This window comes from Gobius niger, assembly GCF_951799975.1.
Source record: "Gobius niger genome assembly, chromosome: 12".
Lineage (NCBI taxonomy): Eukaryota > Metazoa > Chordata > Actinopteri > Gobiiformes > Gobiidae > Gobius > Gobius niger.
The window spans coordinates 10,790,795-10,815,245 of record NC_136863.1 but is presented as its reverse complement, the minus strand read 5'-3'; the positions used below and the strand labels follow the sequence as shown (position 1 = coordinate 10,815,245).

The window sequence follows — 24,451 nt, the reverse complement described above, 5'->3', positions numbered from 1 at the left end:
AGCTGCACAGAGGTCCATGACATCCTCACAGGGCCAATGAGAAACTCGCACACAAGATCCTTGCCCCAATAAAAGCAGATGCCCTGCCTCTGAAGTTGCCTGAGACACTGAGGAGTGCACATCTTCGACACACCACATCCCCCAGAGCACAGAGGAATGAAAGGCGCTGTGTTAGGCTTTTTGTACTCGTTCATTCTTTTCTCTTTCACATCTTCTATGAGTCTTGATTTAACTGAGCTGAGAAATAAAGTCTCAAAGATCAAAGTCAATCCAAGGGGGAACCTCTGGGCAACAGGTAAGTCATTTATAATGTCAACTTTTGTATTTATGCATGATTTTACCATATGTTTCATTTGGTAAGGGCATTTCATGGGGAAGAAAAGTGTGGTGGACAGTTCCTCCATGGACTCTTCTCTTGAAGATCACGATCAGGCTGAAAACGGGGCTCTCAGCTCAGCGCACAGCCATAAAGATGTGCAGACAGTGCTGCTCCAGCTGTTGAATAGCCCCAGACATGCTCAACACAGACGCTCACTTCAAATGTCAGTCACAACTATCTTATGTGTTTTGCTCAAACTAGTACAGTGTAACTAATTTTTTTTTTTATATTTTTGATTTCTGTAGAAGAGGAGACCCAGCCTGAGCAGTATTTCCACAGTGTGATGTTTTTCTTGCACTGCATCTTTATGATCAATGTACCATTTAAATAAACTGCTACAAAACTTAGCTATTGCAATTCTTGTCATTTTGAGTATAATGACTCATTTTCGTTGTGAAGTTAGTGGACTCTAGATTAATTTGTGATTCTAAATTGTTGGCACTGTCCAGGATGTGTAATTCAGATAAGGGGCCAACATACAACAACCACTTCAAGTAGTTTTATCACTGTGCTTTTTACTTACGAAAGTAAATCTGTTCGTGACATGCCTCATATTGACATGGTCGTTTGATTGATTTCCATTTCTTTTTATTTTATGGTCTATTCTTTAGAAATATCACAATTCTCATGTTATTTTTATATGTCCTATTATATCAACACTTGTATGCTCAAACAGACTACTCAAGTAGTATTTCACCAAAGTTTTTTATTTTTAGGTCACTACTTTTTACTAAAAAAAAAAAAGGAAAAAAATACTTCTACCCACCTTTGAATGTATGAAGTGAAATAAAGTAACTTCCCTAAAGAAAAATAATGATTAGAAGAACACAGTTACTTTATTTGAATTTAAAATATTTACATTTAGTGAACACGTTTTCTCAATCACAAGGGTTTGGTTTGTTTACGTCTAGTCCACGTAGTACCCTTGCCCAACGGCAGAGGGGGCTCGTTCACCAGGGAAGTCGTTTACAGCGTTAATATCCGGGTGAGGAGGCGAAAAAGAAGCATGCCTTTTATGTTTTGATCACAGAGGGTGAAATGAGTCTGTAATCATGCCTCTGATAATAATGTGTGGATATCCGTGTAGTGGTAAAACACAAAGAACGAAACAACTGAAGCTTTATTTAGAGCAAAACTCCGGGCGGAAGGTTCACGTTGTGGGAGATGACACTCTCGCTTTGGACAGAAACGCCGTATACGCAGGTGAGCGCATATGCATGTCTTTATAAAGTTAACTAAACTTTTAATAACTGTCTCCAATTCAGTGAAAATGATCTATGGTGTCAGTAATTGAGTGTTTGTTGTTAAAAACGAGCAGATTCCCAAAAGGAGAAGGATGCCAGAGGAGCTCTTAAAGCTGAAGTAGAGAGGTTGGTGTCAAACTATTATAGTAATTTCTTTATTTTGCTCTGCTCTGATACTTTATTGTTGCAGAAAAGTCAACAAGGATGACATTGTTATTTTGGATTCACTCAATTATATTAAAGGTAAGTGACAAGTCCATCTTGGAACTTAATGAACTAATCAGCCTTGGTCTAACATATTTTTATCTTCAGGATACCGGTATGAGCTATTCTGCCTCATCAAGCACACCCAGACCCCACACTGTCTGGTAAATGCATCATAGGGTACAGGCCTGTAACAGGTTTTTAATCGGCTAACAGGAGTTTTTCTTTCCTTTTAAGGTTTATTGTTTGACCTCACCTGAAGTCAGTTCCAAGTGGAATGCCCAGAGGGATGTCAGTGAGCAGTACAGCCAAGAAATGTGAGAGAAAACCTCCATTATGTGTTATAGAAACAAACCGGTTGGCCCTTTACCTTTTGCATTTTTTTGCTCAATAGATTTGATGCATTAGTCCTGAGATTTGAAGATCCCGACTCCAGGAATCGCTGGGACAGCCCTCTGTTTACCATACATCAGGACGACAATCTTCCTTTTGAGGACATCACTGATGCACTTTTGAAAAGAAAAGCTCCTAAACAAAACCAGTCCACCCAGAGTGTAAGTAACATGGTCTGTTCTTCTCTGACTCTGTGATTCCAACTTACATTTATTATGCTTTCAGCAACCTCTATCATCGACCAACTTCCTCTATGAGTTGGACCGGGTTACGCAAGAAGTGCTCATGGTATGTTTTCTGTTGATTCATTTAATGCAAATGGCTGCACTCGCGCTGCTGTACTGTCCTGTAGAAAAACCGTACGGGCCAAAATCTCTGAAAAATGAGAAAAATAATGCCTTGACCTTTTGGTATACACATATTTGACCTTTGCTCCAAATGTTTGACATCCTCACCAGATTCAAGAACATTATTTAGACCCGTTGTGTTAATTGAGATGTGGATTAGTTGCACTTCACAGCACTGACATGATACTAAGATGAAAATAGCAAGGTAACTTGGGATTTTGAGGGAAAATGGATTCCACAGCTTGTTTTCCACAATATTGCCTCGCTATTTTAGCTGCCATGCTATACACATCTTATTACCACACTGTTACTGTATTGGAACTTAAAGTGTAACCTGCTTTTTTCCACATTCTTATTCAAACCTGTATGTGGAGTGCATTAAGCTTTGAGTCACCGCTGTATTGTGATCGCTATCCACAGTTAGACACCTTTGAACCAATTAGTGTAACATTTGTGCTGGAAAAGACTTGCTTCCCTGCACTTTTCTCTTCATGCGTCATTGCTTTGTCCACAGCTAACTGGAGTATTGATGTCTTCCTGTACTTCTGAGCTGTTTCTGAGCTGTCCCTGTACTTATGGGAAGGTTAAATGCTGTTTTCATTATAGATGCATTTTCCAGTTGTCAGAGAGAGTCGCTGCCCTGATTGGCTATTCAGTAGATACTAGTTTGGATTGATCTTGCTGTCACTGTGCTTTCAGGTCATTTTCAACGCGCAGAAGACCAGCGTTTCGGGCGATCCTATAACCATTCCAGGAGCGACAGAGAAAATATCCTTTTGGCCTCATCAGAAAATGACTGAGCAGTTATGATTGCTTACTTCAGCTTGACTCGAGCAAATCATGTTCTCAGCAGTGGGAACCTCAAAGTCAATTTTCGGGGTGAGGTAGGCTACAGTACAGAGGACCTTCCCATCAAAGAATTGAAATGAAAGAAGATGTTCCAAGTCGTTTTAAAAGCAATGCTAATAGGTTTCTTTGAACATTGTGGTCCTGCGTTGGCTGACCTAACCATGACGCGTTTGCAAGTTCAGCCATAGTGAGGAACTCATTTAGAATTTTAAATTGAGGGTGGCAGAGTATGTATTATCTCCAGATGTAAATAATTGATATTACTACTGACAGATGCAATGTTGATTCATTCTTATATTACAACTAAAAAAAACATTTAACATTTATGAATTTCTTACATTTCCATGTTTTGCTTTGGATCTTAAACACACTTATTGCACATTATCCACTCAGAAAACCCACAAAGCCCCATGCTTTGGGTTGACAATCTATTGGTTAGACCAGTACAAATGAACTGAAATACTTTGTTGTTTTCCAGAACCATTAATGAATGTGTTCACAAGCACTGGACTATGAGAGAAATACTTGTATTCTGAGTCTGATAAGGGTGTCTCAATACAAGGCACTCATTGTCATTGGTTGAGGTGGAGATGTCTTGTTTTTGTTTCCTCTCAGAAATGAAAGGAACATTGTGCACAGTCCTTAACATTCAAACATAGAGATTCCTGGAAACATCAACATGGCAGAAATGCGCAAATTAAGACGCCAGTTCATCAGTTACACCAAGAGTCATCCCACGGAGGACTGTGGGCAAATCACCAACATGTTTGTGCAGTATTTAAATAAGAGTTTGCACTGAACTTTTTTGCTTTGTAATAGTCAATGATTAATAAATGTCTTTTATGTATCCATGTCCAGCCCTTGTTTTCTTTAGATGATCCGGTTCCACAGTACAGAAAATCCCTCGGTGGTGCTTATGCCCAAAGAGAACCCAGCTTTTCTGTTCCAAGCTGATTATTGTTGGGTGGAATTTGTAAGCAAAAAATTGCTGAGTAACGCATTTGTTATGTAAGTAGATTTGGCTGTCCAGACCAGTAGAAGTTAAAACCAGGAGTGCAGTACAATTACAGGAGTTCGTTTTAAGTGTGGCTAAGCCTGTACACAAAGTACACACAGTGATTCCTTACTCTGCTATTGTATCATAAGCAGCTCAGTCACCCTCAATGGCTCTTCAAAAAAGTATTACTGTCTAAGAAAATCTGAAAAAGGTCCTGTAAATAATTGCAATAATTGTTTTAATTCGCTCAATCAAACAAAACAAAATCCAGTATCCTACAAAATGTGGAATTTTTTTCTTTGTATCTGAATGTCATGTTCAGGGCTCCACACAGTTAAGGGACGCACCGGGATATAATTAAAGCACACCACTGTAGAAAAGCATTGTAAAAATAATTTGTCTATAACCGATTGCATAGGCCTGATGCGTGATTATTTTAGTTTTTTTTCTCTCCCCTTAGATAGAAAAAAAAATCCTGACGAGGACACACTGATGCGTCCATATTGGTCCCACTCCGGAACCCTACCTCTGCAAAGAACTTGAGTACCAACTTCAAATGGAAAATAAGGGAAAATATCAGTAAAGAAAGTATCATTTCACATATCTTCTCTTTAACGGAGCGACTGTGCCAAAGAGTCTGTCCCAGTGGCTGAAGAAAGGCGCATAGTTGCTGTTGGGCTTTTGGTGGTGCATGTCATGAGCGGGTGCACCTCCGAGAAGACCAAAGGGCACCAAATGGTTCAGCGTCCATGGCAGGTCGTAGCCAATATGATCTTCTACAGACATCCAAATGCTGAAGACCGTCACGCACCATGTTGTTAACGGGTGGCAACGCAACAAAATGGGGTCTTGGTTGCTCCAGAATCCTACCGTCATCAGCTCGGGGATGCTGAGCTGTTCTGTTGACCAAGAGAAGGGAAACTTGTACTCGTGGTGAACAGCATGGACCCACTTGTACAGCTGTGGGTGCTTATGATGGATAACATGCCAAATATAATACTGAGTGTCAAAAAGAAGAAGTGTAGCAAGTCCATCCACAAAGACTTCACAGACAGTTGGCGCTTCTTGAGGCAGTGTTGGTAGTGGCAGAATAAAAAGTCCAATTACCACAGACGGCAAAACAAAAAAGATATGGTTATACACTGCTGTCATGAAGCTCCTTTTCATCATTTGTAAAGTGGGCTTTCTGTCCTGTTGGATCTTGTACTGGTAGAAATAAGGCACCTTGTCCCCCATGAGGTCCAGCACTGCAAAAGGCACACTGAAGACCACATAGCTGGAGAAGGCCAGGATGACGGGGAAGAAAGGAGAAGAGACGAGCGGCCGGTGGTGGAGCAGGATGTAGTCCCACAGCTGCTGGAGGAGCCGCTGTGAAGACTGTAGGGGCCACATGCTGCTGCTGTTCCACATGCTGCACACACGCAAACTGAGAACCGCGCACTAAATACCTGGCATTATGTACTCCAGCTCAGGGAGATTTTCTCCAATCATTAGCAGCTACAAGACGATTAAGCACAACTAGCCAGGAACATGTTAAGGTAGAACAAATACCCTTCTACTGTACACAATAACTACAGAAGTCTCAGGGTAAACTTTAAAAATATTTATTTCTCATACATATATGACGATGATCATAATATTTCAACATTTATGTTGAAAGGATAATTTCATTGAAATTATAATTTTTAGTGGGGTGTCAGGATCTATTGTTTTTACAATTTCTATGTCTATGATTGCAAGCCTTTTAGAAATATAGCTGAGCAAACTGATCTGTAAATCTGTTATACAACATATTGTGATTTAAAAGTTTGATTTAGTAAAGTGAGTCACATAGTACAACAGGTATGGTAATCACTGAACCGTTGATGTATAATTCTGATAATTGCTCTTTGTGACATCTTGGGCTGCAACTAACGATTATTTTGGTAATAGATTAATCAACCTACCTCTAAAATGTTATTTATTCATTTTTTTTTAATCACATAAAGCTGGAGCTAAAGTGGCGCCACTTGAGGACAGATTGATGGAGTAAATTTAAAGTGAGTGTTTTTGGCCAATTCCGCCTTTTGATTGGAAGAGACACAAACAGATATTTATGAAATGTGCAATGTACAAAACACTACAGAGCCTAACTTTAATAACAAAGTAGGTTTCCATTAATAAATCATGTCATTTTGCTCTATATGCGTCTGTTTACTAGAAAACGATTAATCGATTACTAAAATAGTCAACTATTTCAATAATCGATTAGTTGTCAATTAATCAATTAGTTGTTTCAGCCCTAGTGACATCCCCATCAGACTCTTTAAAATAAATCATTTTTATTATTAATTATTATTAATCATTACTTCTTCTCACTTGCTGCTTTCCGTGAAATGGTCTTGTTGGTGTTGGCATATTTTTGCCGGTCATTTCTAAAAACAGAATTTTCTGTCAGACATTTATTGTTACGGTAAAGCATGTGATTAACAGAAAGTACAGACGTACCTGCACATTTTGGTCCGATTGCGGCAGCCCTGGCCTCCCTCCCAGTGGCTGGAACGAGCGCCTCTGGTCATCATATTACCACAGGACACACAGGGCTTTCCATTTCCATAGGCCTGAGAACAAGCATGAACAAAAACATATTTATGACCAACAGACACAAAAGCCAGTTACTGCTCAGGGCCTGTTTGGTCCCTTTTTTAGTTTGATTTAAAATAGTTTTTCTTAGGTCAAGCGTGATTTTAATTTATATGTATTTTTTCTGGGGTTGTGTGAGGTGCTATACTATAAATTATTCAACCTAATCTGACCTGTTCTTTGGCGCAGAACCCACAGATCATTCTTGTGGCCAGTTCCATTGGATGGTCCTGGTCCTCGTCATGGCAAACGTCACAGGGGTAAGCTCTACCGCAGCAGGGAAACCTAGAGGCAGAAACACCACAGTCAGCACATTCTCAAACGGGTCACGTGCAAAGAAACAGGAAAAAACCCTGTATAAATAGCTTAAAATGGCCTGAATTAAGGAAATATACATAATATATATCAGGACAAGCATTATACCACTCACATAAAAGATAAATTAACTTTTACACTTAAAACAATATGTTTGGCATAAAGTGAGATGCGAAAAATCTGAATCAAGAAAAAAACATTTAAATTATTTTAGACTATTCCAAACTTAAATTCTAGATAAATTACTTAGAATTGGTTGAAAGTTTGCGAATTCATCAAATTTATGATGCCATTTTTCTCGAGTTCATGTGGAAGTACCTGAGCCAGCGATGACTCTGTCCGTAGTGTTTACAGACTCCTTTGTCTGGCAGTGGTTTGCCCTTCTGCACAGCGGGATCTCTAATGTTTTTTGAATAGGCAGTGTTGGTGCTTGGACCTGCAAGACAGAACCAGTTGTTTTGACTTTTTTTTTTTTTACTATCTATCCCCACCTTAGATGTGTATTGAGCTAGAACAAATACTTCCAGAGTATTTGGAGGGAGGAGCTGCTCACCTGTTTTGCTGCTGCGAGGCTGTAACAAATGAAACTTTGCACTTTCTGCCTCAATGCTCAGCTTGTCGTGGCAGTGCTCACAATTCAACTCCTTCGTTTGGCCGTAAGTGAGGTTCTGATAAAGAGGAGAATATTTTTATGCTGCTACTCGCATGTTGTTTTGATTTGTGGGTGTTGGAGTGTCCTCACTTCCACAGATGTGTCCTGGGAACAGTTGAGACAGCCCACAGTAAAGAGGCAGCGGTTGAGCAGCAGGTCCAGGGCAGACGTGTTGTGGAGCTGGAGATAGCCCAGCACAGTGCTGTACGAGTGGAGGATGGAGGGTGTGAAGACTGCCGTGATATCTGCACTGCACTTTTCACACTGAGCAGAACAGAGAGCCTCCGCAGACAGGCTCAGCTCTGCACTCACTTTACACCTGCACACAAGAATGTCCTATGTGTCATTTCCTATTGACAGGCAGGGGTTCAAGTGGAAAATATTAATTCATTTTCATTGAATTATGAACAGATTTGCAAGACTTTTGGTGCATCGCTGTATAAACACAAACAAAGCCGACCACAAAAGGCAACAGTCATGCTGTCGCAAATGGGGAAAAACAACCGCAAAAGGTGTGAAAATGTATAGCAAAGCTGCAAAACAAGTAACAACACTTCATTATCATGTTCTTCCATCCAAATGTTTATTGTCTTGACTGTGGCACTATTAGGACACCTCTGCATTGGTATGCTTGATCTAATGTTGCAAATCTTTGTCCTTTGAGAAGGTGGTGGGAAAAGGTGGTGCGACATAGAGCGGTGGAACGAAGTGGGATATGATTATAAGCTTTTGACCAAAGTATGTTCCTTTATCCTCACCTGTTACAGCGAAGGCAGACAGTGATGTTTTGTGTCATGACTGTCGCTGTGTTTTGACCGAGCTTCAGCCCGAGCAGCTGGACCTCCGTTCCTCTAGGTCGCTCTTGGAGGCGGATGTTCTCCACCAGATGTACCCCGTCCTCGTCAGTCTGTTCAGTGTCCTCAGTCTGTTCAGGCTCCACTTCCTCAGTCAGTTGAAGCCCTTCCTCCTCGGTCTCTGCTTCCTCAATTTGCTTGGATTCAGTCGATTTCTCACTCACTGTTGCCTGTAGTTCCTGATATGATATAAACTGAAGTCCAGCCTTTTCCAAATCCATGTCCTTCTTCAACTACAGAAGAAAAACATCAAGTCAATAGATGTTCAAACTCAATCACGAAGGACTGGATAATGACAGTACTTTTCTATAGCACCAAAGGGATTATTGACAGACCTGTTTAGCTCCTTCTATGAAAAGTCGCTCCAGACTGCGGTCCAGCCATCGCAGAAAGGGACGAAACAGAAGCTCCACTTTTCCCATCAGCTGATTGGTGGCATGTTTAGCTTGAAGCCACTGTATTGAAGCTTGCTGAACATGTCTAAATGACAATGCACAATCAACGGTTGCATTGGATATAAACATTCCCTCAGCACAGTAATTTACTCTAACCTTGACATGACATTTGGCAGCTGCTGATCCAGTGGAATTTCTAGTATAAAAATCTAAGAAAATAGTGTTATTGGTATTACAAATCATATCCTGTAAACTATAACCGGTTGTACCAACCTCTTTCGGATAGTTATCTGGAAAGTTCACCATAATGTCAATCTCCTTCAGATCAAACGGCTGTAATAAAGTAACTTTTATTACACGACAGTGATTGTTTTTTTGTAAATATGTAGCAGCATGCTTATGCAGGTACATGTGCTTTCAGAGTGTTTCCACATCAGTTGACAATGTGGGATCTCTTCTAAAATATGAGTCATTGATGTGAACTGCCATGAACAATGAAAAGAATTACCCAGTCAGGATCAGTGGCCTTTACTGTGGCCCTGTAATAAGCCACGTCTTGTTGCTCCTGAACGATCAGAAGGTCTTTGGGGAAGCGTTTCTGCAGCTGCTGGATCTCTGTGAGTCGCAGCTTTTGAACCATCTCCTCCGTGAGCTCACTCCACTTCAGGTTCATGGTCGGGCCGGGGCCACAGGGCTGTGAGTGCCGAGTGGGAGCGGGGGGGTCTTTCACTGGAGGCATGTGAGCAGGGTGCAAGAAACGACAGCGGTCCTCCATGCTGCAGAAGCCTGCCAGGAAATAGCGGCATGGCCTTGAAATGGGCACTGTTTGGGTCCTGGTAGTCCTAACAGTGTCTGGTTTGTGGTTCTCTGTGCGAGAGGGGGCATCCTGCAGACCAGGACCAGATGATGGGGCCGGATTTCTTATATGCAGAAACTTGCATTTCTTCCCAAAGTAGCAGTGTTTTCCCTGAGAGTGGAAGCGACACAGTGGTGGTGTCCGGGAGATCGACTCTGGTACATTTCCCTCTACATCGACCAGTGCATCAGCCATTGTTGTTTACAGCTGAAACAATAAATGAACGAAAGTAATATATGACATAAAACATAAAATCACAAAAAACTGTCTCTTAAGTTTATAACAACATCAAGTAGGCTAGTAGATACTTTTTCCTGCTGAAAGATCTAATGAGGGTTGGTGGTTCAATTCCCACACAGCCATTGTGTCCTTGACACTTCACACTTCATTTGCCACTGTAAACAATTTGTGCCACTGTGTGGGTGCTGTTGGGAGAGACCTTTAGCACAGAATGGCAGCCTCTTTGGCTTTGACTTCAAGTTAATCACTGACAGCACAACTGGTATAGCAATATGAATGAATTTATTATACTGTACATAAGGTAATATTACATCCCCATCACAAATAGGTAAATACGCTGAAATCATAATCAAAGCAATTTTAACAGCTTATAATTTCATCCTTTTTCGGTAATGTACAACCCAGGGAGAGTTGAGAACCACTGGTGTGGGCTACCTCTTTTTACTTTCGGTGATTTTCTGACACTTTAGCCGTCACTTAACATCAATGTAGCTTACTTAGCTTCATATAACTCATAGCTATTGCAGATGCTAGCCTAGTCAATGATTCATACCAGTAAAAGTAGTGCAAAATGCCAAAAGTGTTATATTACATGAGCTAAATTTGCGCACAGAACACAAACAACCCCTCTCTCAAAACACCTCACCGCCCCACAGAGACATGATCATAACACATGGGTTACACGAGGTTTACTCACAGTAGCTTCGGTGGCAGGTTTCAGAACGAGTCCTCTCGGATTAAAGTGTACTTTGACTCTCCCAAGCAGAAGGAGAAGTGTAACGCTGTCTAAATAATAATAAAAAAGCATAGGGCCAAGTGAGGTCACGTGAATGTTCTTCTCTGGATGAATCATGCAAAATGAAATACGTAGTGCCACCTAGTGCTCTGGTGTATTTATTGCTCTTCAGTCAAAACAAGTTGTCAATCAAAATGATGTATTTGTCACCAAGTAGTATTTAGTTAGCCAGGTAAACCACACAGTCTTCTTTCCTGCCCTGTGTAGAATGGACAGGGTATTTAGTCCACGAGACATGATCTTTTAAAGCAGTAGTTCTCAACAATGTATTATTATTATTGTCTTTTATTACTATCATTACTATCACAATTTGTGACATCGATCAAAACCTAAAGTAACAAAACTGCAAGGATATACGAAATTTAGATTAATGGACTGAAAGTGGGCCCTAAGCTACATAAGAGAACCACTGTTATAAAGTGTAGTAAATAGGTCATATTTTTTTTTAATGTTTGGCTCTTCTCTTATCACTTGCCCAGGGACAAAGAATGTACATTGATGTCAGCTGATGTCAGGGCAGCCACTAAAGTTTTAATTATTTAATTAATCTACACATATCTTGATTTTAAAACCGAGTCTGAGCAGCAGCAGCAGCACACTCTGAGTAAGTGTGTTTAGCACTTGGCCCACATGAAGCACACGACAGTGTATAATTGATGACTGGAAAAGCACACTGTCCATTAGGTAAATTAAGTGACCCCTCCACAGACACCTCCTCATGTACAAGCAGACTAGACACACATTCAGCATTTATGCCTTTTATTCACATGCAGTTGCCTATAAGTAGTTAGAGATTTATTATCCATACACACTAAATACACACTAAACAAATCATCCATAGTGATGCTTTACTCAGGCTTTGCAAATTCAAACACAACAAATGAAGCAGGGAAGGGTTAAAACAATGGGGCCTCACTGTCCACACTCGGCACATCATTTCAGGGTTTAGGTTTTCAAAGGTCAATAAGACTTGTTGAGTCATGGTATCAAAGAACACGGCTGAGGTGAGCCTGTATCCAATGTGAAATGCAACTTAATCCCAGACATGAGGCAAAGCTGATGCGAGTCCAGTCCAACCATGATGATTTTTCAATGATGGATTGACAGGGGCTCGATCAGACACTCACAAACAGTACTATAAATAGACCGTATATTTGCAAGCTTTGTGCTATAATCCACAATATAATAATAAATGTTGTCAGAGCATCAATTCGAATGATATTCTGGCCAGTTTTAAAGGCCCTATACCTGATTGTCTATACCCTATACCTGAAAGTCTGTCCTTCTGTGCAATGTAAAAGACATGTGTGGGGAAAAAAGACCATCGTAGACAGTTTATCTAATTATTAAACCATTTAATCAATCATTTAAAGCTCATGCACTCCCTATTGTTTGTAGAAAAGAAAAAAAATCCGGTATAGGGTCTTTAAAGTCATGATACAGTGGGCTCCATTTATTTGTACACTGCTATCATGTTGAAATACGCTTAAAACATTATTTTTAACCTAAAACACTACAGTCAGGGCTATATGCTTTCTGTATCAAGGACAATCAGTGAAGTTTACAACAGACATACAAACAAAAAACAAACTATTGAGAGCAACAGTGTGTGTTGTTGCTTAGGGTCTGAAAACTAATCCATACTTAATATTATAGTAGGTAGCATAATGATTAGTATAAGACTGCTACTAAAATTGAAAACTTTCTGAATCCACTGCACATCTATTTAGTGTCTTTGTTAGGATTTACAAAGCAGAACTCGGCGTGAGTGCCAAACACTCTGTCCCAGTGGCCGAAGTGAGGAGCGAAGTTGCTGGTGGGTTTCTGATGGTGAACGTCGTGCATGCTGGGCCCCCCGTACATACCAAAGGGAATGATGCGCGAGAGGGACCAGGGGAAATCATACCCGCAGTGATCTTCGATTGACACATACACATGCACCACCATGAACACCCACGTCGTGAGAAGGTGGCTTTTTAACACGATCGGATTCAGCGTGGTCCAAAAGCCGACGGTGAGCAGCTCCCACCCCCCGAGACACTGGGTGGCGAGGGCGAAGGGGGCAGAGTATTTATGGTGTATTGCGTGGAAGGTCACATACAGCCAGCGGATGCGGTGATGGAGCATGTGCCAGATGTAGTATTGGAAGTCAAAGAGGAGGAGATTGCCAATGACACCGGCGACAAACTCCGGTAAAGTTGGAGCCACTTCAGGGAGGTCCACAGGGGGCCTCCAAGCCCATTGTGCCACAGAGGCGGGGAAGACCAAAAACAGGTGGTTCCACAGAGTCACGCCAGCACAGTGCAGCATCGTTGAATATGTTGGCCGTCCTCTAGGCTGAATTTTAAACTGCTGGACCCACTGCCACTTGTCCCCCATGAGGTCACAGATGACATAGGGAACGCATAGAATAAAATAAGAGGATACGGTGAGAATGACAGGGAAGAGCGGTGATCTTAAGTAGTCTTTATAGTGGAGCCTGAGGGTGTCCCAGAGAGGCTGCAGCAAGGACTCATTGTGAAAATAGTTGATCCAAACGTGACGAGGAAGTGTCAGCTCCATGGTACTGAAGGCTGAGGAAGTGTGTGCCTCAGCCGCTGTTGCACAGTCTGTACTATATAGGCCTATCAAGTGACGGCTCACACGGACTAATTATTTATGCTTTCAACTGCACAGGTAACAGATTTCAGAACAAGAAGTCGGTGCATCTGAAACTTCCCCATTTATGCTCTTCTCAGAATATCTATGTTATGACAGAAAAAGTAACATATCGTTTATGAAATGTGATGTGTTCCATTTGGTTCACTGGGATTAGGTCTACAGTGGAGAGTGAAACATGTTGAAATGGCCGAGTCAGCATGGCTATTAGAAACGAGGCCCTGATGATGGAGTCTTATAAAAACAAATAAATAGATTTTAGTGCCAATATTCCTGAGCATGTCTCAGCATGTGACATTAAAGTGGCATTAGCAAAAGGCACAGTGAACCATTTTTGATTGCTATATTGTTTGCTTATTTGCTTTAAAGTACTCTAGACAGTAATAATAATAATCTATAATCTTTGAACCCTGTCCTTATGAGCTGTTTTATTCTGATGAGAGGTAAGAGCCTGGAACCAAGCCTGTTTTTCCGTTGCTTTGCACTGTCCACCAGCCATCCTCTCCACGCTGCATCACCAAGACCGTTTCCCCCACGCACACAGACAGCTCATCTTCACTCTGAAAAAGAGGACAGTTCACAATAGATGGCTAACCTTTATAGCAGCGGTTCTCAACCTTTTGGAGCCACGACCCCCATTATAACAGTTAAAGGGGTTCGTGACCCCCCGCCCGGGTCACACTGTGAGACATCGGAACATTAGCCTACATAATTCTTAAAAAACAAAGAAAAAAACAAATGGCTTCAATAAAATTCATCAAATTCTGAACATATAATGGCACACACATGCCACAATAAAATATTATAATACACGCTAAAAAAGGTATGTATATATTTATCTACATGATCTGGCGACCCCCAAAATTGTCTCGCGACCCCCAGGTTGAGAACCACTGCTTTATAGCACTTTTCTACCTTCATCAGGCCCAAAGCGCTTTACAGTAAAGAACCAGTCACTCATTCATTCTCTCATTCATTCACCAATGTACGCAGACACCGGAGGCAAGGTGGGTGAAGTGTCTTGCCCAAGGACACAACGGCAGTGTGCATCTTCAGGAGCCTTCTGATTATGAGAAGACCCTCTGCACCACCCTCAGTATTAGAGTAAAAATATATATTTTTAGTCTAATACTGACATCTATTGGTCAAAGTGTGTTCTGCGTTATTACAAGGATGAGAGAATTTACAAAACAATAATCTAATTATTGGACACATTGACATCATTTGGCTCTTCATTGCAATAGTCACTCATGGATTAAACTATACAATACAATACATGTGAACTAACCTGGGCCATGTACTCGTATATGACTTTGAACTCTCCATCTTCTCCTGGATGTTGTGGGATTGAGGCGTATACAGATTCTGAATTCTCATCTGCAAAAAAATAAAATAAAAAAGAATTATTAGAAAGCTAGTTCTAAGACAATGCTTCGCTAACTGAACTTATAGATAAAAACTATGAAAGGCCTGTTTTGGGTTAGACAGTTTTAGTTCTGAATGAGGTTAAATTTAAGTTTTGTGTCTCCGATAAGCAGTTTGGTCAACTGTGCTAAAACAGTTAATGGCACCTGACACCTCACACACAGCTTCTCGGCCCTTGTTCAGCTTGATTTTACTGTAACTAGAGACATTGCCCCTTCAGCAGGTCCAAGATTTTTATGCCTATGCCTTTTATGCCTCCCTATGTCTATCACTAGATGGAGAGTGAAGTCCATGGTTCAACTTTTAAACTGTGCTTTTTATGCACCCCCTAGTCCTTACTTCTTTAAAAGGTTTGAGATATAGTGAAGCACGTAAGTTGGGTCTTCCTGGTGCATTGTTCTACTTGGACTGGCATTAAAAGATCGTAGCTTGAAAACATTACCGATAGTCTGCGTGTCTGGTTCACTGAGCTGGAGTTTGAAGGCTGTTCCTGTATTCTGTATAAGATTTGAAAACCTACATATTGGAAACAGAAGAGTTTATAAAAGTAGTACCATTACTATTATTACATTGATTTAAAAAAAAAAATCATCTGACCTTTTCATCACGCCACCAAATCTGCTGCTTTCAAGTTTCTCAGAATTAATGTCATTTTGGTAGTAATTCTGGAAATCAATTGGGGCTGTGGTGGAAGTAAAAAAAACAAGGTACATACTGTAAGTTGGTGGCAGAACACACAAATCACACAATGCTTTGTCCGATAACTTGAATGTTAATGTTATTGTCAAATAAGGAAGTTCTCAAACCCGGGGGAGTGGAGCCAGTGCTCTTCATCTCCACAAAGCCGTTATTGTCCTCTGTGGCATCACACTTTTCTAAAACTGCCCTTATAAGCTCATAACACTGTGAACGTGAAAATACAAGAATAGATATGACTTAACGGATGTATTTTGAAGTATATAGCTAAACCAACCCACCTCATCGTCTTGCACGCACTGACTGGATAAATGGTTGGAGTGAACCCACATGCAGTTTCTGAGAATGACGATGCGGTCTTCCTCTTGTTGCTGAAACATCTGACACACAAAGTTTTGGGCTTGGTTTAGCATTGGCTTCCCCTGAGATCGGAGAACCACAGTTTCCTCTGAGGTTTGGGGTTAGATCGCCCAAGTGTTTATGAACCTTCAAAATGAACCAACGGTTGGGCAGCCATATTGGCCAGAATATACTACAGAGATGTTTTAATCTTGTGTAAACATAGTCAATGGCAAAATATTGTACACAACAGATACTAATGTAAAGTAGCACATCAGTATAGTGCAGGCTGTGTATTTACCTCACATGTGCGTATATACGTTGCCTCCCATTCTTGACGAATCTTGTCAAGTTGTTCCACATTTGCCAGATACTGTTTTTCTAACAAGAAGATAAAGATAAGCAGCATGATTTCTAGTCAAGAATCATTGACAGAGCCACAAAAACCCATAATTAGCCACAAATACATATCTTAAACTCACCAGCTTTATCTGCCTCTTCTCTGCACTGCTTTGACTTGATCTTTACCTACAGTAAATCAAAAGACAAAAAGCAGGGATTATTCTTCAGAACATTTTTAGTTTATGTTTTGTTGAGGAGTTTACATTCATTGTTACATTAACCTCCTTTGTCTTACTAATAAAGGTAAGGCAACATTACCTTCTCAGTCACCTTGGGAGTGGCTGTAGGTGTATTAGTCATCTTCTCTGCAGTTTGCTCAGCTTCATCTGCATCTCTACAGCGCAGTTCATAAGATTTCTTCGACTGAAAGGACAATACAGCATGAGACAATAATATCATCGTCTGTACTGACCGCATCTGATAAGGAAGATTCGAAACAAGCCTCTAATATAGTACTTATGTGGCCTCTAAAAATTGAAACAGAAACGTTTGAATGGTTCTTACATCTATAGTCTTCTTATAAAGTGACACTTTAGTTTTCTGAGCTTTCTCCATGACATCTTCAAACTGCAAAGAGAACACAATTACTCACATATGTTACAATTATTATTAACAGGACACACACCATTTTTTTTTAGGCATGGTATGACTAAAGAGTGTGGGCTTTTGTGGTAATAGGTCAAAATGCGTGGTCTCTTTTTGTCCCTTGTTCCTATGTGTATTGTTGTAAATGCGTATTAAAGAACAGTGCAACAAACCTTTCTTCTCTGTTCTTTCTGCCGCTCGCGAAACAGCTCCATACTCTTCATCTCCTCCCTGAGCATCATGGACAGGTGCATGTGCTGCCTCCCAACATTTTCCATTTCTAAAAACCACCAGAACAAACATTGAAAAGTAACAATTACAAAGTAACAAAAGAGATTAAATGCAGTCAAGTTGATGTAAAATGCTCACGCTTCTTCAGTTCATCAAACGATGCTCTCAACGTGCTGGGAAAGGTAAAAAAAAAAAAAGGAAATGGATAAATACACAAACTGCATCATAAAGCACGCACAGGCAAACATGCAGATCTACCATATCTCAGAAAGGCCACCAGCTTTGCGTGCAATAGAAATAAGCTCCTTGCCATATTTCTCTTCAGCCAAAGCCCTGAGTGAACAAAACCACACGTCAATGCAATGACAGGTAAGGCTGTAAAACAAAACTACTGGTGCTTATTTTAATATGCTCACCTCATTTTTAATATCTCCTCTAGGTCTTTGCACGTCCGCCGACCATCATTGAGTCTCTGTGTCAGAACCTCATAGCCCGCAAAACTAATAAAATCTGCATTCTAAAATAACATTAGAGCTACTGTTACTTTTAGATTATTTGCACATTTTAACACTTGTACTCATTCATTCTTATCCACAATAACATTAGCATGATGCTGTATAGATGAAAAAAGAATGAGTAAAAAGTTGGACTGTGAGAACCATAGCTCTAAATAAACATGTATAGGTTGTGCTCAAAACTTGGCAGAATTTTTTTTTTCTTTAATTTCATCAAAGAATGTGAAAGTGGTTGTGTGAAGTCATTTAAGGGTGAAACAGCTGAGTTTCCTGTAAATCCCTGGGCTGTTTTGCATGAACTGCACATCTCAACTCTCTCCACAGTGGTTCAATGACACCGAGGCCAGGAGACTGAGATGGCCACTCACGAGACCTTCACTTTATTCTGCTGGAGCCACTGGCATCAGCGAACAACATCCATTTTTCACAGTACGTATGGTTGCACTTTTCATCATAGGCCATCATTGTCAGAAACAAAAAAGTGCACCATACCTACTGTGAAATATGGAGGTGTTTCACAGGCTCCAGCAGAATAAATGGTGGTCCCGTGAGTATCCATCTCAGTCTCCTGACTTCAATACCATTGAACCACTGTGGGGAGAGCTCAAAAGTGCAGTTCATGCAAGACAGTGCAGGAATTTACTGGAGGCTTTTTGCCAAGAGGAATGGTCCGCTTTACCCTCAAAAAACTAAAGCAACTCATCCACAACTCCCACAGAAGACTCCAAGCTGTCATTGATGCTAAACGGGGCAATACACTGTATCAAAAACTGGGGTATGTAAACTTTTGATCAGGGTCATTTTGGTACTTTCGTTTTCATTATGGTTTAAAAATGGCAAACTCAGTTGTTTCACCATAAATGGCTTCACACAACCACTATAAGTGAAAAAAAACACTTGTGTATTATCTTTTATATTCTTTGAAAAAATAGTAAAAAATCCAAAATTATGCAAACTTTGAGCACAGCTGTATATGGTCATATCATATTTCTATTCACACATAACAGATTTAGTGTTAAACTTAAAGAGAAGCAGAAGCGCAACAGAAATGCAGACAATCAATGTATTTCACAAATTTGCGTTATTCTGGGAAGTCCGTTTTATAAGGCACAATACAATAGCATGGTGCAATGTATCTTTGTGAAGATGCATACCGCTTTACTCTCTAAATCAGCCTGGGAGTCACTGAAGTACAACTATTTCAAGGTTCATCCACAACTACTGTTAATCCACAGAATTAATCAGAAACAACTTACCCAAAAAGAGTCCTTAAACTGGAATGCCATGTCGGCTTGGTTGTGTGGCATTTCCGTCTAATAGAAACGTGAGCCGGGGGACAAACGCTCTGTGCAAGTGACAGATGACAGAGGAAATCATAGTCAGTGAACCGTTCAAAAGAGGAAGAAACGCAGTGCATTACCGCAACTGCCTCAGCCTTGGCCCGGCTCCACATTTCTACTGATCTTTCATTCCAAATGATAATAGTAGTAATAAATAAATAAATAAATAAAACATTTACTCACTTTCAACTTTGTGAAAAAAAAAAAAAAAAAAAACAACAACCGGCAAACAAAGGGCCAATAAAAGGGGGAGAAAAAAAACATTATTGCCCCAAAAGGTTTTTGACATTTATTTATTTGACATTTAGAGGTCTACATGTGCCTTTGTGATTTGTGTGATTTACAACCTAGGGAAGACATTCACTGTCGAGAACAACTATACGCTCAATGCTCAGTGCTTTGTCTAACATCTTTGAAATAATCCTCCAAGATCAATTCAGGAATGTGGTAGTGCTCACTGCTAATTATCAGGCTGTTTTAAAAACATATCTGCATCAAGGCTCTAAAAGAGGCAGGTATGAGTAGTTGAGTACAGTAGTTGCAGTAACAATAATCATGAGGTTTCCCTTTAAAACAGGCACAACAGTTTTGGTCATTTGGCTTAGTTTGTTCACTTCTTAGTATAGTTTAGGATTTTAAGCGGCTCAAATGACTTATTACAGTGTTACAGTGATACTTCTTGAGCAATATTTTAAGTACCAGCATTACTCCATGTATTGCACATTGAGACACAGACATTGTACATGCCTGTTGTTTTTGAAGTGGTGAAATTGGCTTGTGAGTCCATAAATAAACAGGATATGCATATGCAGTGGTGACACATGCCCGAATACATTTTTCCACTTTGTTTCCTCCTGGCAGTCGTTATAATTCATCGTGGGTGATGTGTAGCTGGCGACCGTAGTCTGTTACTTCACTGTTCATAAACGTGTCCTGGTTCTTCAGGATTTCAGCCACGGATAACAGTCCGTCCTGATCATGGTCCACTTCTTTGATCAGGTGAAGCGCCTGTTATTCCCATTGGAGAAGTCAGCTTTGATGATTTTATAATATACAAAAAATATTTTATTTTAGACAGTTAGAACCTATTCTATAATTTCAAGAAGAAATTTGACAAATGACTTGTGAAGAACAAAGATTAACAAAATGTACTGTAAAGATTTTTATCCATACCTACCAAATGTTGTTCATTGTCAATAAACTTTAAATATTTTTTTAAAAATGTATCTGCTTGATCTGAAGTTTGTTCTAAACTATTTCAAGAATCGGTTTGAAGTGCTTTTATCACACACAAAAAAGCACAAGTTCATGCAATTGTAAAAATGAACTAAAGCTCAGAAAAAAAACTTAACTTGTTGTTTTTTCTCCTTCTGTCGTTTGTAATTCTTTTATTGAAAATGACATTCATGTTCACATGTTAAAAACTTGTACCTCTTCCCTGGCTGCGCCGTAACTGTTTGGTGCAATCCATCTGAGCTGTTCCTCTCTGTTTAACTTCCCGTCTTTGTCTTGATCATATAGGTCTTTGAAACGCACCGTCTCTTCAGTTTCCCATTGTGAGGCTGAATCAGCTGGCAAGTAGAGGAAAACAGAAGTAACAGAGGGAGAGATACAATTTTGTCACAGGAACAGTTGCCATGGCCACTGTGCAGCTTTATTATAAACTATGGTTTCAAGTTTATAGTGTAAAATAAGATTAGGAAAAAGATGCATCTGTTGTGCTACTTGCAGAATGATGTGGACAGCAACAAAAAATATGTGGTAAACCTATTCATATTATTAGGCAAATATTACATCCATGAGTGCAAATGGGCAAAGAAAGTCTTTCTAAGGAATAATACAAATAAAAAAGCTGTGAAAACATTAGATGCCCTTGACAACTTTATTTGTATTGACCACAATCTGTCCTCATCTTTCTATGAAAACATATAGCATTACTTCAGTGTGCCTTGATGCGAACAGTGGCTTCATAGTTGCTGACTCTATGATGATGACTGAGACACCACAGTCCTGAACTCTATGGTCATTGCCTTTCGTACAATTTAATACAATTTAATACAACTATATATATCTAGTGTACAGTAACTACAGGCCTCACCTTCACTGCGGATATCGCCTATAAATTCACGGAGAGTGATCAATCCATCTTGATCCGAGTCATATTCATTTAACACATCTTCAATGGCAAAATCCTACAGCAGACACATTCATATCAACAGCATAATGTAAAAGGCAAGGGCTCTGAGATGCAAATCCTTCTTACAGCCATGTGGTCCACTTCAGACGGGTGCGTGAAGGCCAAAAACTCGGTCACGTTGAGGCCTGCGTTGCCGTCGACGTCTGCAAAATCAAAACGCTGCTTCTCTCGTCTGTGAAGCTTCAAAATAAAGAGACAGTCACAGTACCTTTCTGCATTATGGGGAAATTAATAAAAAGTTTGGAAATGTCCTGTCATCCTAGTGTGGTGAAATGCGGAGAGAAGGCGTGCGTACATGTCTAAGTGACTCCTGCTCTGGGTCGTTCAGAGAAGCATCGTCTAAAGGTATGAGGTGTCCATGGGTCACAGTGTTGTACTCCTCCCACGAAACAAGACCATCTTGATCCAGGTCAAAGCCTGGGAACCGCTCCACAGCATCCTCCAGAGCGTACTTCCTGTACACCCGCTGGATCCACACAGCCATCTCCTCTGCAGAAAATGTATTGAGTTGGATTATTTATCTACTTTTTAATTTGAGATATTTTAGATTTAAATATTTCCATTTTTGCTAAGTTAAAATTTAACCTCTTACCACCCACCTTAACCAAGTGCATTTACTCCAGTTCAGTTTAACCCAAATCTAAAAGTTTCTGGACAGGAGCTTGCAGCCTGTAGGCCAGACTAAGGCCTCATTTGAAAGCTAAGTCCTACAAAACGTATCTAAACTGATCTTTTTCTTCACGTTGTTGCCGTCACTTTTTTTTCACTTTCTTTTCATTTCATTTATGCCACTTTCTTGTTGAGTTTCTGTCCCTTATTCTTGTCACATCCTGCTTTTTAGTTCCTTGTTTTGGTCAGTTTTTGATACTTTTTAGTTGCGTTTTCATCCTTGTTTTCTTCTCATTTTTGTCACTATTTTGATGCTTTTTCTCAAGAAACTTCTTAATTAGGGTAAAGCCAAACTGGAGATAATGGGCTCAGTGAAGGTGGGGGTTAAGAGGTTAAAAGCCACAAAGAAAAATATAATAATAATAAATACATAAAGACAGTAAATTAATGAATGTACCCAGTTGGCTGAATTAAGCTAGTTCTCATTGGTAATCTCTTACATAAGTATCAAAAAGTAGCCTCAAACTCACACAAGCCACTTAGTAAAATGCAAGTACGATAACATTGCGGCTGCCAACACTTTATCTGCACTTTGTTAACCAAACAATACTGGACAGACTGGTAACGAATTGCATTAGTTGATGGGAACTAGAATATTGATATTTGTCAAACACAAGAAACAAGTTCACCTGCACTTAGAAGTTGATCCCCATTTGCATCGATCCTCTTCACAATTTCAAACATTTTTTGCCTCTGCTCTGCTGGGCTCAGCTTCTCCATTTCACCTGTGTCCTTAAAAGCACGGTAAAGCAATTCATAGTTAAGCATAAAGCTACCTTAAGCCAATAAAACAATACCTCTTCTCCCAGTAGGATGTTCGGCCCGTGTTGTGGATCGTGCTGCTGTGTGGTGTAAAACTGCATCAGCATCACCGCAACCAATACACAGAGCGACATCTGTAATGGAAGTTTTTTTTATTATTTATTTTATTTTTTAATTAAATATCACAAGACGAACAAATTATAATCCTGTAATATCATAGACATAAAAAAAGCACTGGTCAGTTAAACTTCAGGTGTACTTCCTGTGCAGTGTCTTTATTTTCTTATGTAACATCTATTGCGAGTTTCTTTGCCCATTTGTATTTATTATTGTAATATTTACCCAACAGCATGATATACCACATGTTTTACCCTAATGGTTACTGTACCTTTTGGAGAATACTGCAACAAAACATCTCTTTTCCTAATAAAGTCATTCTTAGTCTCTTTAGAATAAAATGCTGAAATCTGTTGAGAAATGAGGGTGTACTTTTGACATCTGAAATGCACGATGAACTGATGGCAGTCCAGCAAAATTAAATGAGGATGGTATTTTATGTGTCGGTGGTTTGAATCCTGCAGGTGCAGACTGTCATTGTGGAAAATGCTTCCCCCTTCTTGCCTGTAAGAATGTACCGTCTGAGTGAATGGGTAATGGTTGTCGGAGAGGCCAAAGGTGCAGATTGGCAGCCAAGATACAATCAGTATACACCAGGGCAGCTGTGGCTACAATAGTACCTTGACACCACCAAGTATGGAGTGAATGAATAATGCAATAAAATGTCCTTCAGTGTCTAGAAAAGCGCTTTATATAAAACTAATGCATTACTATTAGAACACTTTGTCACAAATAGCACAGAACTTTTTTAAGATGGACATTGTGTAGAGAAAGTATTGACATTTTAAAAATTTGCTTAAAAAAGAAGAAGCTAAAACGAATAACTGTCAATCCTGTTCTCTTACAAGGACCCATGACATAAACAAGGAGATAAACAAACACAATGCAAATCATTGGGTTTGCCAAGTTGAATAGAGTTTGAGACCTCAGCAAAGACTCCGGAAAGCAGCAGATAAAACTACCACTACAGCCTAACTGAAGTTCAGCTAACAACAGACATTCGACGTGTCATCTAAAGGCTATTTCAGCTGTTAAAACAATATCAACATGTTTTAATCGAGAGAGAAATGAAGGGGAAAGCAGGGCAAAAACGTACGCTTGTTTCTGTAGCGACTTCTTGTTTCCGCCTTTCGGATTTCAAAATAAAAGTCCGCGACGTGAAAACGTAAATAAGATCCACGATAAAATAAAAGTCCCGCTCGTTTTCTATCGTTGCCATGGTAGACAGCAGGAAGTCCCGCCCTTTGACCCATTTTACCTGAACACGATTGGTCCGTGCTCCAGTTTTTGTCACTGTCGCGTCAAATGATTGGCCGAGGGCGCCGTTTGTCAAACCGGATCCTCAAGCTCTTCCTACTTGGGCGTTCGGTTG

General features: G+C 40.1%; 5 protein-coding genes across 6 annotated transcripts; 1 reads left to right on the top strand and 4 right to left on the bottom strand.

The window, feature by feature from the left end:
- The first annotated feature begins 1,353 nt into the window (after positions 1–1,353).
- kti12 (KTI12 chromatin associated homolog) lies at positions 1,354–4,254 on the top strand. Its single transcript, XM_079567608.1, has 9 exons — positions 1,354–1,582; positions 1,698–1,749; positions 1,814–1,866; positions 1,936–1,991; positions 2,065–2,144; positions 2,222–2,381; positions 2,446–2,508; positions 3,267–3,338; positions 4,075–4,254. The coding sequence occupies exons 1-9, from the start codon at positions 1,432–1,434 to the stop codon at positions 4,213–4,215; spliced, it is 828 nt and encodes a 275-aa protein (XP_079423734.1). The 5' UTR covers positions 1,354–1,431; the 3' UTR covers positions 4,216–4,254.
- A 750-nt stretch (positions 4,255–5,004) lies between these two features.
- On the bottom strand, positions 5,005–14,139 carry LOC306972003 (uncharacterized protein; the record flags this gene model as incomplete). The annotated part of the gene is made up of 2 exons (XM_079568447.1): positions 12,867–14,139; positions 5,005–5,824 (listed from the first exon to the last, which is right to left on the bottom strand). Exons 1-2 carry the CDS (start codon positions 13,703–13,705, stop codon positions 5,005–5,007), a joined length of 1,659 nt encoding a protein of 552 aa, XP_079424573.1. The 5' UTR covers positions 13,706–14,139.
- Positions 6,718–10,313, bottom strand: LOC306971589 (uncharacterized protein). The gene is made up of 11 exons (XM_079567904.1): positions 9,760–10,313; positions 9,525–9,584; positions 9,408–9,460; positions 9,192–9,336; positions 8,761–9,089; positions 8,093–8,321; positions 7,904–8,018; positions 7,669–7,786; positions 7,209–7,320; positions 6,901–7,013; positions 6,718–6,827 (listed from the first exon to the last, which is right to left on the bottom strand). Exons 1-11 carry the CDS (start codon positions 10,300–10,302, stop codon positions 6,758–6,760), a joined length of 1,887 nt encoding a protein of 628 aa, XP_079424030.1. The 5' UTR covers positions 10,303–10,313; the 3' UTR covers positions 6,718–6,757.
- On the bottom strand, positions 14,140–19,359 carry pstpip1a (proline-serine-threonine phosphatase interacting protein 1a). Of its 2 annotated transcripts, none has more exons than XM_079567905.1 (15): positions 19,251–19,359; positions 17,896–17,996; positions 17,738–17,812; positions 17,618–17,652; positions 17,422–17,528; positions 17,168–17,230; positions 16,922–17,026; positions 16,744–16,789; positions 16,563–16,642; positions 16,204–16,302; positions 16,033–16,129; positions 15,824–15,908; positions 15,669–15,742; positions 15,090–15,178; positions 14,140–14,361 (listed from the first exon to the last, which is right to left on the bottom strand). In XM_079567905.1, exons 1-15 carry the CDS (start codon positions 19,299–19,301, stop codon positions 14,230–14,232), a joined length of 1,239 nt encoding a protein of 412 aa, XP_079424031.1. In that variant the 5' UTR covers positions 19,302–19,359; the 3' UTR covers positions 14,140–14,229. The 2 variants fall into 2 exon arrangements, with proteins under 2 accessions (XP_079424031.1, XP_079424032.1); XM_079567906.1 differs by having other exon boundaries at positions 16,934–17,026.
- A 264-nt stretch (positions 19,360–19,623) lies between these two features.
- On the bottom strand, positions 19,624–24,432 carry rcn2 (reticulocalbin 2). Its single transcript, XM_079567643.1, has 8 exons — positions 24,176–24,432; positions 22,998–23,096; positions 22,830–22,932; positions 21,827–22,020; positions 21,598–21,711; positions 21,433–21,526; positions 20,766–20,905; positions 19,624–20,342 (listed from the first exon to the last, which is right to left on the bottom strand). Exons 1-8 carry the CDS (start codon positions 24,296–24,298, stop codon positions 20,199–20,201), a joined length of 1,011 nt encoding a protein of 336 aa, XP_079423769.1. The 5' UTR covers positions 24,299–24,432; the 3' UTR covers positions 19,624–20,198.
- Positions 24,433–24,451: the final 19 nt, after the last annotated feature.

Excerpts from the sequence above, each read along its gene's own strand:
- kti12 (XM_079567608.1), top strand. The coding sequence starts at position 1,432 with ATGCCTCTGATAATAATGTGTGGATATCCGTGTAGTGGTAAAACACAA. Across the intron at positions 1,583-1,697 it reads CAGAAACGCCGTATACGCAG|ATTCCCAAAAGGAGAAGGAT; the intron begins GTGAGCGCATAT and ends AAAAACGAGCAG. Across the intron at positions 3,339-4,074 it reads CAGGAGCGACAGAGAAAATA|GAGATTCCTGGAAACATCAA; the intron begins TCCTTTTGGCCT and ends CATTCAAACATA.
- rcn2 (XM_079567643.1), bottom strand. The coding sequence starts at position 24,298 with ATGGCAACGATAGAAAACGAGCGGGACTTTTATTTTATCGTGGATCTT. Across the intron at positions 23,097-24,175 it reads AAGTCGCTACAGAAACAAGC|ATGTCGCTCTGTGTATTGGT; the intron begins GTACGTTTTTGC and ends CTTCCATTACAG. Across the intron at positions 21,712-21,826 it reads AGCAGGAGTCACTTAGACAT|CTTCACAGACGAGAGAAGCA; the intron begins GTACGCACGCCT and ends TTTATTTTGAAG.
- LOC306971589 (XM_079567904.1), bottom strand. The coding sequence starts at position 10,302 with ATGGCTGATGCACTGGTCGATGTAGAGGGAAATGTACCAGAGTCGATC. Across the intron at positions 9,461-9,524 it reads CAGATAACTATCCGAAAGAG|ATTTTTATACTAGAAATTCC; the intron begins GTTGGTACAACC and ends CTATTTTCTTAG. Across the intron at positions 7,014-7,208 it reads GGTTCTGCGCCAAAGAACAG|GCCTATGGAAATGGAAAGCC; the intron begins GTCAGATTAGGT and ends GCTTGTTCTCAG.
- pstpip1a (XM_079567905.1), bottom strand. The coding sequence starts at position 19,301 with ATGCCACACAACCAAGCCGACATGGCATTCCAGTTTAAGGACTCTTTT. Across the intron at positions 16,790-16,921 it reads CTCCCAAGGTGACTGAGAAG|GTAAAGATCAAGTCAAAGCA; the intron begins GTAATGTTGCCT and ends GATTTACTGTAG. Across the intron at positions 16,643-16,743 it reads AGAAGAGGCAGATAAAGCTG|AAAAACAGTATCTGGCAAAT; the intron begins GTGAGTTTAAGA and ends TCTTCTTGTTAG.